Source organism: Hypomesus transpacificus, unplaced genomic scaffold (genome assembly GCF_021917145.1).
Source record: "Hypomesus transpacificus isolate Combined female unplaced genomic scaffold, fHypTra1 scaffold_42, whole genome shotgun sequence".
Lineage (NCBI taxonomy): Eukaryota > Metazoa > Chordata > Actinopteri > Osmeriformes > Osmeridae > Hypomesus > Hypomesus transpacificus.
This window is the reverse complement of record NW_025813938.1, coordinates 165,331-181,978: the sequence shown is the minus strand read 5'-3', so window position 1 is coordinate 181,978 and position 16,648 is coordinate 165,331. Positions and strand designations below refer to the sequence as shown.

Below are 16,648 nucleotides of genomic sequence, written 5' to 3'. Positions count from 1 at the left end.
TTAAATGTCTGATACTGTAAAAGATACGCAGAGTTCACCCGACAGAGAGCCTGCCTCAAAACAATTGTTTAAAAATGTTTTTCGGAAATGTGGTGATCACTCACTAATTCATCGAAACGGTTCCTTCCTAGCTAAGATTCTAACATTTGATGCTGTGTATTGCATGAGAGTTTTCACAATTCCCTGTTGTTTAAAAATTGCGACCAATCAATGTTATGGTCCTATGCAGCCTAAGGTCCATCTGATCATCCCATCTTCCGCAGCGGAACGTGGGGAAAATGCCTCCCTTTGACATTATTTGCATACTGTACGAGTGATGAATGGTTAGATTGTGCTCTTTTGTCCCAGCAGCCTGTGAGAGTGTTAGGGCTGGTACTGTGCAGTGCTGGGCCCCAGGTCGAGGCTTTGTGTCTGCTCATTCAGGGCCTCCATATCTGCCTCTCTATATCTGCCTCTATATCTGCCTCTCCATATCTGCCTCTATATCTGCCTCTCCTCATCTGCCTCTCCATATCTGCCTCTCCTCATCTGCCTCTCCTCATCTGCCTCTCCTCATCTGCCTCTCTATATCTGCCTCTCTATATCTGCCTCTCCATATCTGCCTCTCCATATCTGCCTCTCCTCATCTGCCTCTCCTCATCTGCCTCTCTATATCTGCCTCTCCATATCTGCCTCTTCATATCTGCCTCTCTATATCTGCCTCTCTATATCTGCCTCTCTATATCTGCCTCTCCATATCTGCCTCTCCATATCTGCCTCTCCTCATCTGCCTCTCCATATCTGCCTCTCCATATCTGCCTCTCCATATCTGCCTCTCCATATCTGCCTCTCTATATCTGCCTCTCCATGTCTGCCTCTTCATATCTGCCTCTCCATATCTGCCTCTCTATATCTGCCTCTCTATATCTGCCTCCCTACATCTGCCTCTCTATATCTGCCTCTCTGTATCTGCCTCTCCATATCTGCCTCTCCATATCTGCCTCTCCATATCTGCCTCTCCATATCTGCGTCTCTATATCTGCCTCTCTATATCTGCCTCTCTATATCTGCCTCTCCATATCTGCCTCTCCATATCTGCCTCTCTATATCTGCCACTCTTCACACAACCTCACACCTGTGTTGTTCTTCCAATCATCACTTGAAATCACCCAGAATAGTCCAGTCTGCTGAGGAGAGGCAGATGAGAGATGAACCTTTTATAAAAATGTCATTTGTTTTGGGGGATAATACTTCCACTTCTGTTAACATGGAAGCAGAGATTATTTATGAGTGGCATGTTTATGACGTTAGGGCAGATCCTAACTGTGATTGTCATAATCTGAACACATGAGCTGCAGTGTGTCTGCTCTTCATATGAGCGGCTTGGTGCTGCTCCTAAGATCTCACCAGCACAGTGGGGGAAGACAGTTGAAGTGATGTGGAGGAACTTAATTCGTTTGCACAGGACAGAAGATTCCTTCACATTCAGGATACAAGAGTAGCCCTGCACCTTGTTGAGCTGTGGAGGAAGGGTCTCAGTCAAGTCTGAGCTAGTTGAATGAAGGCTGAAGGGTTTCTCTGAGCTGAACAGTTTTTGTGGTGTTTGGATGTTAGAATCACAACTCTTCTCTCAACTGTAAAGTGGATTGAATCTCTCCAGTCCTGAGTGTGACTTCATATTCTGTTATCAGGAGGAGGAGAAGGGAGCCCATCTCAGGTTGGTTTCTTGACAACGATGTTTCTGTTGTGTTCTAGTTCCTGTTATCTGTAGGATATTAGATTCTAATAAATAATGAGCTTAAAACTCTGCAAGAAGATGAACTAGATCAAGCCTCTGCAAGTATCAACAAGCAGGCTCCCTCTACAGAGAAACCTGACACGATCAATGTTGTAACACCCCATCTTCCTCACAAGGTCCATAAAAGGAACGCATTTGGAATGAGTCTGACATTGACACTGGCTATCTCTAAGCGTCCCAACTGATTGAGTACACTCCCTAATATGCCAGGGATGCACCAATGTATTGACGATGATGAGCATCAATGATATTCAAAACAACATGCTATATTGACAATTAAGCATTAGGTTTAAAAACGCCCAATATTGATTTCTCATATTTTCCTGCTTTTGATGCGTTGGAGAAACCCTATAATCTCCTATTGTGATATGTGATATGACGATACAGCAGTATTTCCTCTAGGGTTTTAGCAGTGGGGGCAAGTCTGCCCGGGCCGCCATGGCAAAATCAACGTAGAGGAAACACTGTACAGGCAGGGGTGACTATTTTGTAGGAAATGCTCCAACCTGTTTTTACATCTTGATTGTATTCTAGGTCTCTTTCTAATGATGTCATGTGAGGTTTCCTCACGAGGTCAGGAGGCAGCTTGGTCACAGCCACCACAGAGCAGGTCAGGCTCTCCTAACGTTATGACATCTGAATATGGTGTGGCTCTCCTAACGTTATGACATCTGAATATGGTCTGGCTCTCCTAACGTTATGACATCTGAATATGGTTTCTGACTCAGAAAGGTAATTCAGCAACATGGAAAATCATTCTACAGTATTTGACTTTTCCAGGTACAGCCTGTTTAATATCCTTTTAGTCTGTTTAGTTTGTACTGTTAGTTGAGAAGGTTAATAATGGTAAGAATGGAGGTTCCTGAATGAATCAAAAGTCTTTGTTTCATAGAGAGCTCCAGTTAAGCTGCTTCCTGGAAGGTTCCAGCAGAATGCAGAGTCAGCGCGGTGCTGGTGGGGAAAGTGGGGGTTCTAACCCAGACCAGGACCAACAGCAACAGCTGCCACATAGTGACAACCTTCACACGTGAAGTTAGGAGCATCATTATAGTGTCATCTTGGAAGACTCTGGGGAACCTTTTCAAGAGAAGTTCTTAACAGATATTTGCTAGACTGAGGAAAGTGGTCTACAAAGACCACTGTGATGTTTGGGAGCTGGGAAAGATGCACCATGAGCACTGGGACAGGGCTGACTGCAGGTAATGGTTTTTTTCAGTTTCACAGATGGATAAACATAAAAGGATGTTTCAAACATGCATATTTGGAAGTACTTTTCAACTAAGCCTATTTTTGGCAACCTTGGTTGAGAAGATGGTTGAAGATGGGACTGAGGCTCATATGGAAAAGCGCTCTGGAGGAAGTGTGTGTGTGGGGGGGGGGGTGCTGAATGCGAGCGCTGGAGAAACCATACTTCACTTATTTTCTCTCTTGGTCACATGGAATGACGGATACCAAATACATCTCAGCAGTTCTATTTCAAGTTCACTCTGAGGGAGGGGGGGTCATCTCTGGGAGGGGGGGGTGTCATTCTAGGGGAGGGGGGGGGTCATCTCTGGGGGAGGGGGGGGGTCATCTCTGGGGGCCCAGAGAGATTGGAAGCTGGTAATAACAGAGGGTTGTCGGGGATGACATCATAACTCAGAGGGAGAACATCTGTCCCCATGCTGAGCTCAGTAGTCACGTGACACATTCCTCAGGCCCTCGGGGTTAGGGTTAGGTGGGTAGTTGGTGGGGCTTTCCTGAGCTGCTGTAGTGATGTCTTGTAGTGATGTCATGCTCTGAAGGGGTCAGAACATTCCCCAGTAATGTGGACAAGTCCACTCCTCTGACCAGCTCACTCCCTCCTGACAGTGCTGTCACACTGCAATGCTTCCCCACAACTCACTCATGGACAAGTCTAGACTAAAACAATGTTTTTGCTTTTGCTGAGAAACGTGCCGAGCCAGTTGGTTGGGTATGAGTGGAATTTGACCTGCGTGGATTCATCCATTGCTAGAGAGGAGTTTCTGAAAGCACATTCTCTGTAAGAAGTGGAAACTGAAGGTTTTTAGTTCTACTCTTTGTAAGACTAGTTTGAGATGGTTTCACGCTTTGCGGTCTTGGTTAATAACAGGACTGCGGTCACGAGGATCAGCCCTCGCAGAGCAGTGGTGTCTCGTATGCTAACCGTCTGAATGTCAGTCAGTCAAAGACAACCTTGTTGTTCCAGTGGCCACGCCAAGCCAATCTCCTGTGCAGCGAGCCCCCCCTCTCCCTATTTATTCAGAGAGTTGGTTCTCTGGGCACAAAGCCTCCTAACAAATCATCCCTCCAGAGGCACCCTGGTGGAATAATGGCCTCTGTGGCCCCGGCTCCATGCTTGGCACGGCAGAGGCAGGCAACAAAGACCCTGGGACGGATTCAGAGAACCTGAGCCTGGAGCATATGGCCTCCATCAGCAGAGTCGAGCAGGCTGGGCTGGCAGTCTGGCAGGCTGGTCTGGCTGACTGGTCGGGCTGGTCGGGCAGGCTGGTCTGGCTGGCTGGCTGGTCTGGCTGGTCCTGGGGCCTCTCTGAGCCCACCTGCGTCTGCCCCAGGCTGCACCGCCTGCTAAAGGGATCAGCACAATACGTCCCCACTTCACAATAAAAGTCCCCCCTCTGCTAAATGCAGCCAACAGCTGGTGTATGAATCTCTTTGAGGATGGATGTGAAGCATATTGATGAGTACAACTGAGTAGATGTATTATTCTCTACCATTTTGTTCAGCTCCAAGCAGTAGACAGACCGACATGCCTGTTCAGTCATCCGGAGTCATAAACTACCTCAACCTACACCAGCTCACTTCTGCTTTTCAACACAGCTTTTACACAAGAATTCCTGTCATGTGATTCCTCTGCCAGGCGCTCCAGTCCTGCTTGTTGGGTTAGGGTTAGGGTTAGGGTTAGGAGATCACTGTGAGCTCAACCTAGCTGTTGGGCTTGCATGGGGGGTGTGGGCAAATCAATAAACAACATTGAAAGCCGACAAACAGGTTTGATTCTCCTGCTGTGTTGGAGCTACAGAAGAAACTAGCCTTCTCTGTGTCTGCTCCACTGAAACCTCCTGGGGATGAATGCTCCACTGGGTAACACTGTTAAAACATTTCTGGAACAAATATGAATAACCTGATAATGCTACTGTATAGACTATTTTGAATCATAGCTGTTCTGTTCCCTAATTTAATCCCATAGTTTTTTTTTTTTTTTTTGGCTTATTTTCCATTCATTAGTCAAGTTGTCTGTCAAAATGAAAAACATTACACAAAATAAGTTACAGATAAGACCACTGAGAGAAACCTTCTAGAACAGCATGTTCTCTGCTCAGGAGGAAATATTGTATTTTCTTCCCAGAAGTTGGTCTTTATCTCCTTCCCTTCACGGATCACTTTCATGTCCTAGTGCATCTTTAAGAGTACAAGGGGTTTCAGCCTTATTGCTGCTGAGTGCATCACGGCCCTTCCTGTTGGTGTTCTGTTGTCAGAGCAGTTGTTGCTATGTTCCCTGGTGTGTTCACGCTCTGCTCAGTATCTCACCCTGACTTGTTTTACACTCACTGTAGTCTTTAATAGTGGCTGCCATTGTTAAGAGTGACATCCTGCTTCCAAGAACAGCAGTTTGTCACTGTCAGTCATTAGCATGTCATCTCAGTTGAGTCTTGGTCATGTCAGCCGACTTGACCAACTTCCTATTCACCCTGTTGCTCTGGGGAGCGTCTCGTTATTCTGAAGTGGCCTCCTTTGTTTGCCTCTACCTGCTGGCTGTGGAGGGTGCTTGTCTGTAGGTTAGTGTAGGTTAAAAGGTTAGTATAGGATATTATGTGTATTATAGGTTTAGTATACTGTGTTGTTTATTTTGTATATTTAGGAGGTTTATTGTATTATATGTTAGCTTATCATAGGTGTAACCTATGTTCTGAGTACTTATGTTATGTTATGCCAGGTTGCTTTGCGTTGTCTTGTCCCAAGAATTTCAGTGCCCAGACTGACCCTGTGTTATTCTGTGCATTTGACAATAAAAGCCTTGAACTTGAAGCAGTGCAGCTGGAGGGAAGGAGACAGTGCAGCTGGAGGGAAGGAGACTGCAGCTGGAGGGAAGGAGACAGTGCAGCTATAGGGAAGGAGACAGTGCAGCTGGAGGGAAGGAGACTGGAGGTCTCTGGAGGGAAGGAGACTGCAGCTGGAGGGAAGGAGACAGTGCAGCTGGAGGGAAGGAGACAGTGCAGCTGGAGGGAAGGAGGGTAGCTTACTGAGATGCCATGTTATGTCACAAGGGGTTTTGCCTGCCTGGTCGTTCTCATTACGAGCTGGAAGGACCCGTCTCTTGATGTTAGTAGATTCAGCCTGGTGAGCAGAGCATGTGCTGCCTCCTGGCTGGACTGAGAGGATCTGCAAGCTTCACAGCAGTTTGACCACAGACCAGTCGGTTTTTGGAAGAACTGCTGTATTCAGAGACACACAAGCATCTTCTAATGCTTCAGCAACAACATGACATATTTCACTGTGTGTCTGTGTGGATCTGAATATCATCACAACCTTCCTCCTCCCTTAGCCCTGCTCTTCCTCCACAGGGGGCTTCTCCGTGGTCTTCCTGGCTCGCACGCACGCTGGCGTCCGATGTGCCCTGAAAAGGATGTATGTGAACAACGTCCCTGATCTTAGCATCTACAGGAGGGAGGTCACCATCATGGTGAGGTCATCAACACTGGTCCTGAGCCCAACATGTAGAAATCCATACGTGTAACGCCAGGTTAAGCTTAGTTATCAAAATTGTTAATAATAGGCCACATAATAATAGGCTACATCATGAAAGACCTGGGCTCTGCAACTCCTTATCGTATTTACCTTTGAACTTTACAACCATATCATACCTTGTAATGGCTGTAATAGTAATCTCGTTGACTAATAAAAAGAGGGATGTAATGCATCGGTTTTCCAACGGTGTCCTTTGGTCTGCAGAAGGAGCTGTCTGGTCACAAGAACATAGTGGGGTACCTGGACTCTTCCATCAGCGCTGTCTCTGACAGTGTGTGGGAGGTGCTCATCCTAATGGAGTATTGTAAAGGTAGGCTTTCCTCCTGGCTCCCTCCCATCACTCCTTTAATGGTACTTCTTCATGGGATCTCTCTCACACAGTTCATTCTAGTCCTGGTAGTTGAAGTGGGTGTGTTTCTCCAGCGGGCCAGGTGGTGAAGCAGATGAACGAGAGGCTAGGTGTGGGCTTTAGCGAGCCTGAGGTTCTCACCATCTTCTGCGACACCTGTGAGGCGGTGGCCCGGCTGCACCAGTGCAAGACTCCGGTCCTCCACCGTGACCTCAAGGCAAGGAGACTAACCCTTAACCCCTAATCTTAACCCCAACCCTCATCCCAACCCCCCACCCTGGTCCTTCAAGACAACCTCAAGGCACTGAGGCTTCTTTCGCTTGATCTTTCTCTTGGGACCGGTGATGAAATCACCACACTGTAGTCCCTAGACCTGCTGTATCCGACATCATTACACTGTAGTCCCTAGACCTGCTGTATCTGACATTGTTACACTGTAGTCCCTAGACCTGCTGTATCTGACATCGTTACACTGTAGTCCCTAGACCTGCTGTATCTGACATTGTTACACTGTAGTCCCTAGACCTGCTGTATCTGACATCGTTACACTGTAGTCCCTAGACCTGCTGTATCTGGCTAACCCTAACCCTATGGGTCCCTATGTCTCACTGTTCGGGTCTCAGTGTTATTGATACTGGCTCTCACTGGATACTTAGAGCTCCAAATATGATGCAGTAAATCTTGAATATATGGAATGGACACACTATTGAATGAGGATGTTGGATAACAGTTATGAGGTGTGTGGCTCATGTTGTGTAAACATGGCCTGTGTGCGTTTGTGCAGGTGGAGAACATCCTGTTGAATGACCAGGGGAGCTACGTCCTGTGTGACTTTGGGAGCGCCACACACAAAGTGTTGCTCCCGCACAAAGATGGAGTCACCGCCGTGGAGGATGAGATCAAGAAGTGAGTGTGTGATCTAAAGCGTGTTTGCAAGTCAGTAAATCAGATTTTACAACTATGGCTTTGCTTGTGGGTTAGGGTTACTACTGAAAGTACAGCATTGATAAGTCACTGTATTGTATTTACAACTGCACGATAAACCCAGTTTGACCTTGTACTCTTACACAAGTGATTACTCTCACTAGCGAGGTAGAAACCTCTAGAAACTTCTGCACACAGAGCAAATGGGACTAAACCTATAAAATTGCCTTTTACATAAAGACCCAGAGGTAAATCAAACAAACATGCAAACAACTGTGATCCTGTGGGTCTGTTCTACAGACTTTTCTGCAGGGATGGCAAAAGTACACGTCTTTCACTAAAGTAGAAGTAAAGATACTCATGTTTTAAAAGACCCAGGTAAAAGTTGATGTATTGACTACACTTTTTCACTCAAGTTAAAGAAGTATGGGCTCTGAAATACACGTAAAAAGTAGCCATTGCTACTGCGCTTAGGATCGCATCTTTGTCACCGTGTCACCGTGTATTGTTTTGAGCCATTTGTAATAATGATAGCTAATTAGCTAATTAATTTAATGATAGCATTTAATTAATGTATGCATGAGGGTGGGATGTGATTGGATGATGACAAGTCTTAGTGATCAGGATCAGCACTGCTGCTATTGCTGTTGTATGAGTCAGTGTAGCCGCACAGGATACGTTAGGTCACTATGGGACAAATCAGTTTGGCCCGATACAACAGTGAGCTGCCGCTGCATGTAAAGGAAACACTGATAGACACGGTGCATTCGTCGGGAATCTTTTTTTAACCGACAATTTCGAACATCTCTCATATGAATTCTGTGTTCTCAGTTTCATTCTTCTTGTTGCCTTTTCTTTTCTCCATGGTAGCTTCGTAGCCTAGTTTACGTTTGTTGGGACAGCTAGGAAATAAAAAAGGCACGCAATGACAATAATATTGATCATGTCACCAAATGCAGATTGAAACTTAACGAACCCGGTGTGAAAAAGTAGAAAGCAAACGTTTGTGTAAAAAATGAATGTAAAGTTGTCAGAAAAAGTACTGATACCAGAAAAATCCCAGCCTTACGTAACAAAGTGTTATAACAGTGTAATAACACTAATAAAACTGTATTAACACTAATAAAACTAATACATGTAAAAACGGTTTAATAACATTTAGTCATTTAGCAGGCGCTCTTATCCAGAGTAACTTACAGTAAGTACAGGGACATTCCCCCGAGGCAAGTAGGATGAAGTGCCTTGCCCAGGGACACAACGTAATTTTTCATAGCCAGGAATCACACCAGCAACTAGCCCATTCCCAAACACTCAGCCACCTGACTCCCTAATAACAGTGTAATAACACTAATAAAACTGTAATAAGTGAACAGTGGTAGCAATGTGGAATGAGTTTGAAATAACAGTGGAATAACAGTTTGTATTAACAGTCAAATAACAGCGGAATAACAGTGTGTAATAACAGTTGAATAACACTTTGTAGTAGCAGTCTAATAACAATGCATAATAACAATGTGTAATAACTACATAAGTGTAATCATGTAAAAACGGTGTACAAAGTGTAATCAGTGTAATACAACTGTTTTACACAGTTTTTAAAAGTAGAAAGCGCAAATATTTGTGTCAAGAATTTAAGGAATTAAAGGAATATGAATTTATCAGAAAAATAAATTCCCTCCACACTAGCTCCATGCCCTTTGGCTGCTTGTTCCCGGTTACTGAGATAATCACCCCACAGACACACACAGATTCCTGTCTTTACTTTACTTTATAGTTATACCACTTCATAGTTAGATTAGTGTGTGTGTGTGTGTGCGCACAAATCTTCCCTCGCCTCCTTTGCCCTGCTGCAGTTTTACCTTTAACCTCTCTGACCACGTCCTGTTGTCTCCTGGCAGGTACACAACCCTGTCATATCGAGCCCCAGAGATGATCAATCTGTATGCAGGGAAACCCATCACCCCAAAGGCAGATATATGGGTAAGTGTGTTTCCAAGCAAAGCTGGTTTGGCCTCCTGCCGGTGATTGCAACCAAACCTGTTTGAATAATGCACCTTTACTACAGTAGGCTAATCCATGCAGTTCTGTCTGGGTTTGTAGTTCTGTCTGGGTAAGCCTGGGCCATGTTTGTAGTTCTGTCGAGTTGGGCCTGGGGCATGCTGTCATGCTGATGGTCACTAACTCGGACCTCAATTTGTAGTTGGCATAAATACATGCAGAGTAAGTAACAGCTTCTAAGGATGTGTCTGTTATCGCAGCACTTGGTAGGTGCTGACTGGCTAGCAAGCCTACCACATGTCTGACCACAGTGTCTCTCCAGGAAACCAGGGGAGGAGCCTGGTTGATCATGTCCTTCCTTAGTCACTCCTGCCGTCCTGCATTCCTATAGGTTACTCAGTATTGCTGGTCAGGCAGGTTACCAGGCAAGAGGTTAAGGTTTTGGGGAACTTACTGTGCTGTAGGAGAGACACACAGCAGACATACAGCCTAGGAAATTACCAGTGATGTGGAAACCAATTTCACTTGTCCAGTCTAGACACATCATTTGACACACATCAGTGTCTAGCTCAAACACATCCTGGTTATACAGTCATACTGGTTATACAGTCATACTGGTTATACAGTCGTAGGGAGGCCTGTCTGCAGGAAGAGACCTCCAAGGCTAACCCTAACCCTTCAAGGCTAACCCTAACCCTTCAAGGCTAACCCTAACCCTTCAAGGCTAACCCTAACCCTTCAAGGCTAGTAGTCTAGCTGGGCCTGTCTGATGACTAATAAATAGTGCTGTCAATTTAATGCGTTATTAACGGCCTCAATGTTTTTATCGCACGATTAACGTTCTTTTTGGCCAAGCAAACTTTGTAGTTTTTTTCACATGCTGTTGCAACAACTACGGACGTTAGAAAAACTACAACACCACACCGGATCTAGCTAGACAGGAAACAAAACAACAGGAACGCCACACACACTTGTTTGGGCTTGCAAGCCGGCTAAAGAGTAGTAGGCTAACGTTTTGAGTGGATGGCGAGCGCGAGACGCCGACATGGATGCCAATAAGATTCTGAATGGAAAGTTTACTTAAAAAAAAGTAGCCAAATGGTTCCATTGACAAGACCAAAGTTATCTGTGTGTTTTGTCATTGTGAACTGAGCTATCATCGCAGCACGTCGTCCAGTCTAAAATACCACTTGATGGCCAAGCACACAACTGATGCGAATTCTCCGCTCCCTCTTTAAAGCCAGGCGATTGCAATGTTGTTTGAAAAAAATTAAAAACATTTGCACTAAGCAATCCAATCCACTTTTCCATGTTGATAAGAGCATTAAAATGAGATAAAATAACGGAACAAAAAGAAATCAAGGGACATTTAGAATAGATAAAAATGTGCGATTAATCGCGAGTTAACTAAGACATTAACGCAATTAATCGCAATTAAATATTTTAATCGTTTGACAGCACTACTAATGTAACATGGACACTTCAGCCTGCCCCAGGCTCATTCTGAATTCCCTTTCATCTGTCATGACTACGTCAGCTAAACAGCCAAGTCTGAAATAAACAGAATATAGACAGAGTTAAGAGCTTAGTCAGATGGAAACACTGTGTATAACTCGAGGTACATGACAGAGGTGTGCTTGGTGAGTTCTAGTGTATTTCAAAGAACTTGCCAGATTGGGATCATATAGAAGCTTTGATGTGTGGGCGGTTATTTAGCAACAAATCCTTCCTTTGTGGTTTCTGCGTCTGACTGTATGGGTGTGTTGCAGGCACTTGGATGCTTGTTGTACAAGCTGTGCTTCTTCTCTCTTCCGTTTGGGGAGAGTCAAGTTGCCATATGTGACGGATCCTTTATCATTCCGGATAATTCCAAATTCTCCTTCAAGCTGCACTGCTTAATCAGTAAGTAGGACTTTTTCTCAACTTTTCAAAATAACAAACCACAATCAGCCACATCAATCAAGCAATGCCATCTATCACTATATTTCCATAAATCACATGAAATATTAATTTGTCCCGAAGAGAACTTTTCGCATGTCCAAATTTAGTCAATAGCTCCCCCTTGTGGCCAAATGTGGCAGCTGCAGATATGAACATACCTTATAACCGAATGGGATAATTTGTTAACATTCTCTTGATAGTTAGATGTCGGTTTGAGACTAGATCCTGTTGACTAGTATTCCTCCGTTTCCTCCCACTGTTCAGGATACATGCTTGAGCCAGAGCAGGAGAAGAGGCCTGACATCTATCAAGTCTCCTACTTTGCCTTCAAGTTTGCTGGGAAGGACTGCCCAGTGCCAAACCTCTTTGTAAGTGGTTTCAAACACTGCCTCTTTCCCACCTTAAATAAACGGATAACTTTTTTGGAACATTCATGTTTGTAGCTTATTTCTCCTCATGCAGGTATTAGTTAAGTCCTTGTGGCAGTAATACCTTGTTGGGTTTGTCACGATCGGCGTTCGTCAGCAGTGTGTTGATGTTGTGTGTGTTCTTCTCCTCAGAGCTCACCCCTGCCCACAGCCCTTCCGGAGCCGCTAACCGCCAGCGAGGTCGCAGCCAGGAGGAGCATGACAAAAGCCAGGTACACCTCAGCAGGTGTAGCACCTGACCTCAGGAGTAGGACCTGACCATGACCCTTGTGTAATGGTTGTACGTGGGGTCCATTTTCACAGGATAATGTGTTTCAGGTGGTTCCAGGATAATGAGTGTTTCTGGTGGTTCCAGGATAACTGAGTGTTTCTGGTGGTTCCAGGATAACTCGTGGTTCCAGGATAATGACTGTGTTTCTGGTGGTTCCAGGATAATGACTGTGTTTCTGGTGGTTCCAGGATAATGGGTGTTTCTGGTGGTTCCAGGATAATGACTGTGTTTCTGGTGGTTCCAGGATAATGGGTGTTTCTGGTGGTTTCAGGATAATGACTGTGTTTCTGGTGGTCCCAGGATAATGAGTGTTTTCTGTGGTTCCAGGATAGTGTGTTTCTGGTGGTTCCAGGAAAATTAGTGTTTCTGGTGGTTCCAGGAAAATAGTGTTTCTGGTGGTACCAGGATAACTGAGAGTGTTTCTGGTGGTTCCAGGATAATGACTGTGTTTCTGGTGGTTCCAGGATAGAGTGTGTTTCTGGTGGTTCCAGGATAATGAGAGTGTTTCTGGTGGTTCCAGGATAATGACTGTGTTTCTGGTGGTTCCAGGATAGAGTGTGTTTCTGGTGGTTCCAGGATAGAGTGTGTTTCTGGTGGTTCCAGGATAATGAGAGTGTTTCTGGTGGTTCCAGGATAATGACTGTGTTTCTGGTGGTTCCAGGATAGAGTGTGTTTCTGGTGGTTCCAGGATAATGAGTGTTTCTGGTGGTTCCAGGATAACTGAGAGTGTGGGCCCTACGGAGACATCCATCGCCCCGAGGCAGCGTCCGAAGGCGGCTGGCAGCAACGCCCTCCCCACCGTCCCCCCTGCCAAGATGCCTGTGCCCTCTGCCCCTGTCAGCAACGGCCAGAAAGGTGCACAGATGCAAACAGTCCGCATGCACACACCCTCGAAACATCTCAACGTATGGCACATGAACATGTATTCACAATCCTTTTCTTTTCCTTCATGTTTCTTTTGGATCCATGGACGAGATCATGCAGAAGTAGCACAGATGTGCTGTCATTGTTTTGGTATTCTGTTCTCTCTGTTTTACTCTAAAGTGGTATTCTGTGTGCGTGTTCCTGCATTTGCAGCTCCAACTCCTGGGAACGGGCCTTCAGTTATGCTGACACAGCAACCCCTGCAGCAGAGCGGCCTGCAGCAGAGCGGCCTGCAGCAGAGCGGCCTGCAGCAGAGCGGCCTGCAGCAGAGCGGCCTGCAGAATCGTGTTCTGCAGCAACTGCAGCCAGGAGACCTGCGACTTCAGCAGCTACAACAACATACTGTTCAGGCAAACACACAACAGTTCCAATACCTCCAGGTACACACAACAGTTCCAATACCTCCAGGTACACACAACAGTTCCAATACCTCCAGGTACACACAACAGTTCCAATACCTCCAGGTACACACAACAGTTCCAATACCTCCAGGTACACACAACAGTTCCAATACCTCCAGGTACACACAACAGCAGCAGCAACCCCACGCTAGGCCAGTCTGACTAATGTGATTATTGTGGTGACATCAGATTTTGTTGGTTATTCTTTGTTTTTGCCTTTAAGTATGTTTTTGCTGGTACATTTGTCCACATTCTACTCCAAAATGGGATCTACTCCATAATGTTTAATCTCTACCCCTCCCTCCTCAGTACCAGCAGGCCTTGCAGCAGCACATGATGATGCAGCCTCTGTATCAACACCAGGCCCACTACACTGCCATGGTAACCCTAACCCTACACAGCCATGGTAACCCTAACCCTACACAGCCATGGTGAGATTAGAGCCAGGTCCACTACACAGCCATGGTGAGATTAGAGCCAGGTCCACCACACAGCCATGGTGAGATTATAGCCAGGTCCACTACACTACAGTCCAACCCTAGTCTAACCAGTGACATGTTGTGATGCTTGATGGGCAGTAAAGAACAGTATAGCACCAGTTTTGTAACCGGTGTAATATCTTAAACAAGATTCACATTTAATTGGGGTGGTCTTAAAAATGTATTTTCTTTCAACATTTTCTTTCTTTTGACAAACTGAATCTTAACAAACCGAATACAAAGTAAAACTCGGCTTCGATTCTACCGAGTGTGTACAGATCATCTGTAACGTCTTAACTCTTAATTATTTTATTTTTTTAAGTCCTGAAGAACGCTATTTACATCCCCTCCACTCAGGAAGCAAACACAAGGCTTCCAAATACATGATGTAAAGGCGGCGCAATTTTTAGCTTCTTTCCACCGAACGGTTACCATCTGTTTAATTTCTGAGGCAATCTGCTCTCCACTCACAACCACCAGGGGATAGGAGGGGGGGATCGACTCATTTCTCTGTGTTAAATCGTAACATATGAAGCAATTACACTGTTGGGATCTCTGCCTTGCACTCTTTATTTCTCTAATCTTTCTCCCTCTCTTCATAATTGTTCAGGGAAGCTAAATTTGAGTGCTGTTTCTTCCATGTCTCCATGGTAGGACAAGTGTAGGACTGTACTAGTAGTGTAGGACTGTACTAGTGTAGGAATGTGGGTAGTGTAGGGCTGTACTAAACCATGTGCAGTATCCTGTATTACCTGCAGCTGGGTAATTCCATGTCCTTGTTCCCTCCACCAGATGCACCAGTACCAGCAGGCCTTCGTCCAGCAGCAGCACAGCCCCCAGCCACTCCCATACCTGGCCTCCCCTCTGGACTTCCAGCTGCCCCTGGGCTCCTACAGCCCTGCAGGGGCTGGACCTGTTCACCCGTCAGGATCTCCACCTGTGGACCCTCCATACACCAACACCAGGTAACGTAGTGATGTGAACGAGTGTTGGACTGTGGGTAATGTAGGGTTCTACTAGTGTAGGACTCTGGGACTAGTGTTGGTGCACTGTTGAAAAATGATGGACAACATGGCTACACACACACACTCCACCTCCAGCCAGCACACAAGCCTCACCCAGCATCTCCCCCCTCAGAGCCCCTGGCATGGTGACCCCCCCTCAGGCCCCCGGGGTGGTGACCCCCCTGGTGACCCCTCCCCCCCAGGGTGCCATCAGCAACCCCCCAGACATGTCTCGCTGGAACCCCTTCGGAGAGGACAACTTCTCCAGGCTCACCGAGGAGGAACTGCTGGACCGAGAGTTTGACCTGCTCAGAGCAGGTACGCACACACACAACCACTCAAATACAAACCCTCTGACTCACCATGCCAGCACTGAGACAGGCTGCACTGTGGAGTTGGATTCACCATGCCAGCACTGGGACAGGCTTGGCACTGTGGAGTTTTAGAATGTTTGTATTTGAATTGTTGTATTTTCATGTTCTGAATCCTGAAAGCTTCCAGAGATGTGATCCTCTTGGTAGGAGTTGGTGTTCTCTGTGTAATCAGTCCCTCCCCTGCTCTGCAGGCAAGCCTGTGGACAGAGCGCCTGCCCCCCCCACGCCCCTCGTCCCTGAGGACCTGTTTGGCTCGGTCCCCTTCCTGGCTGGAGCAGGCAAGTCATGATGGAGCCCTGAGACGACCCAACACTGTGGAGCCCAGTACCCTCTCCTCCCCCTCCAGCCCCCCCTCCAGTACCCCCCTCCAGCTCCCCCTCCAGTACCCCAGCCCCCCCTCCAGTACCCTCTCCTCCCCCTCCAGCCCCCCCTCCAGTACCCCCCGCTCCTCCTCCAGTACCCCCCGCTCCCCCTCCAGTACCCCGCGCTCCCCCTCCAGTACCCCCCGCTCCCCCTCCAGTACCCCCCGCTCCCCCTCCAGTACCCCCGCTCCCCCTCCATTACCCCCCGCTCCCCCTCCAGTACCCCCCGCTCCCCCTCCAGTACCCCTGCTCCCCCCTGCTCACAGCCAGGGCAGCATGTGGTACTTAGGATGAGTGGTGGGGTATCAGAACCTGATGATCTCTCTTCAGAGAATCCCCCAGAGTGTGAAAGGGTGCTTTGTAGTCAATTAGGTCAAATGTGAAGAGTCATGCTTACCCCTTAGAGGAGGGGTGGGGGTGCAAATACTTAAATTAACCTGAAGGGAAAGTTTAGCAAAGGGCAATGGCCCATTTCAGACAATTGTAGCCACGTGAACAAGCAAGATTTGTCTTAACTCTTGGGTAAACCTAACTGGGGATTTGGATTGAGAGAACTTTTTACTATACATTAATACGATCCCTAGATCTATGTATAGTAAAAGTGTCAAGTTGGGTGATACAGAGAATTACATGAAATGCTTGGGTA

General features: G+C 46.5%; 1 protein-coding gene across 3 annotated transcripts in view; it reads left to right on the top strand.

Annotated features, from left to right (window-relative positions):
- The window catches only part of bmp2k (BMP2 inducible kinase), a 28,522-nt gene that overhangs the window by 4,533 nt on the left and 7,341 nt on the right, over window positions 1–16,648 (top strand). The window contains exons 2-15 of one of the 3 annotated variants that reach the window (XM_047016822.1): window positions 6,364–6,482; window positions 6,752–6,857; window positions 6,971–7,113; window positions 7,681–7,802; window positions 9,719–9,800; window positions 11,588–11,720; window positions 12,024–12,127; window positions 12,320–12,399; window positions 13,174–13,313; window positions 13,536–13,762; window positions 14,093–14,164; window positions 15,055–15,227; window positions 15,400–15,584; window positions 15,832–15,918. In XM_047016822.1, the coding sequence (XP_046872778.1) occupies window positions 6,364–6,482; window positions 6,752–6,857; window positions 6,971–7,113; window positions 7,681–7,802; window positions 9,719–9,800; window positions 11,588–11,720; window positions 12,024–12,127; window positions 12,320–12,399; window positions 13,174–13,313; window positions 13,536–13,762; window positions 14,093–14,164; window positions 15,055–15,227; window positions 15,400–15,584; window positions 15,832–15,918 (1,773 nt within the window). Of the gene's footprint in view, window positions 1–6,344; window positions 6,483–6,751; window positions 6,858–6,970; window positions 7,114–7,680; window positions 7,803–9,718; window positions 9,801–11,587; window positions 11,721–12,023; window positions 12,128–12,319; window positions 12,400–13,173; window positions 13,314–13,535; window positions 13,763–14,092; window positions 14,165–15,054; window positions 15,228–15,399; window positions 15,585–15,831; window positions 15,919–16,648 lie in introns of all 3 variants that reach the window. The other 2 variants (XM_047016823.1, XM_047016824.1) reach the window with 2 other exon arrangements.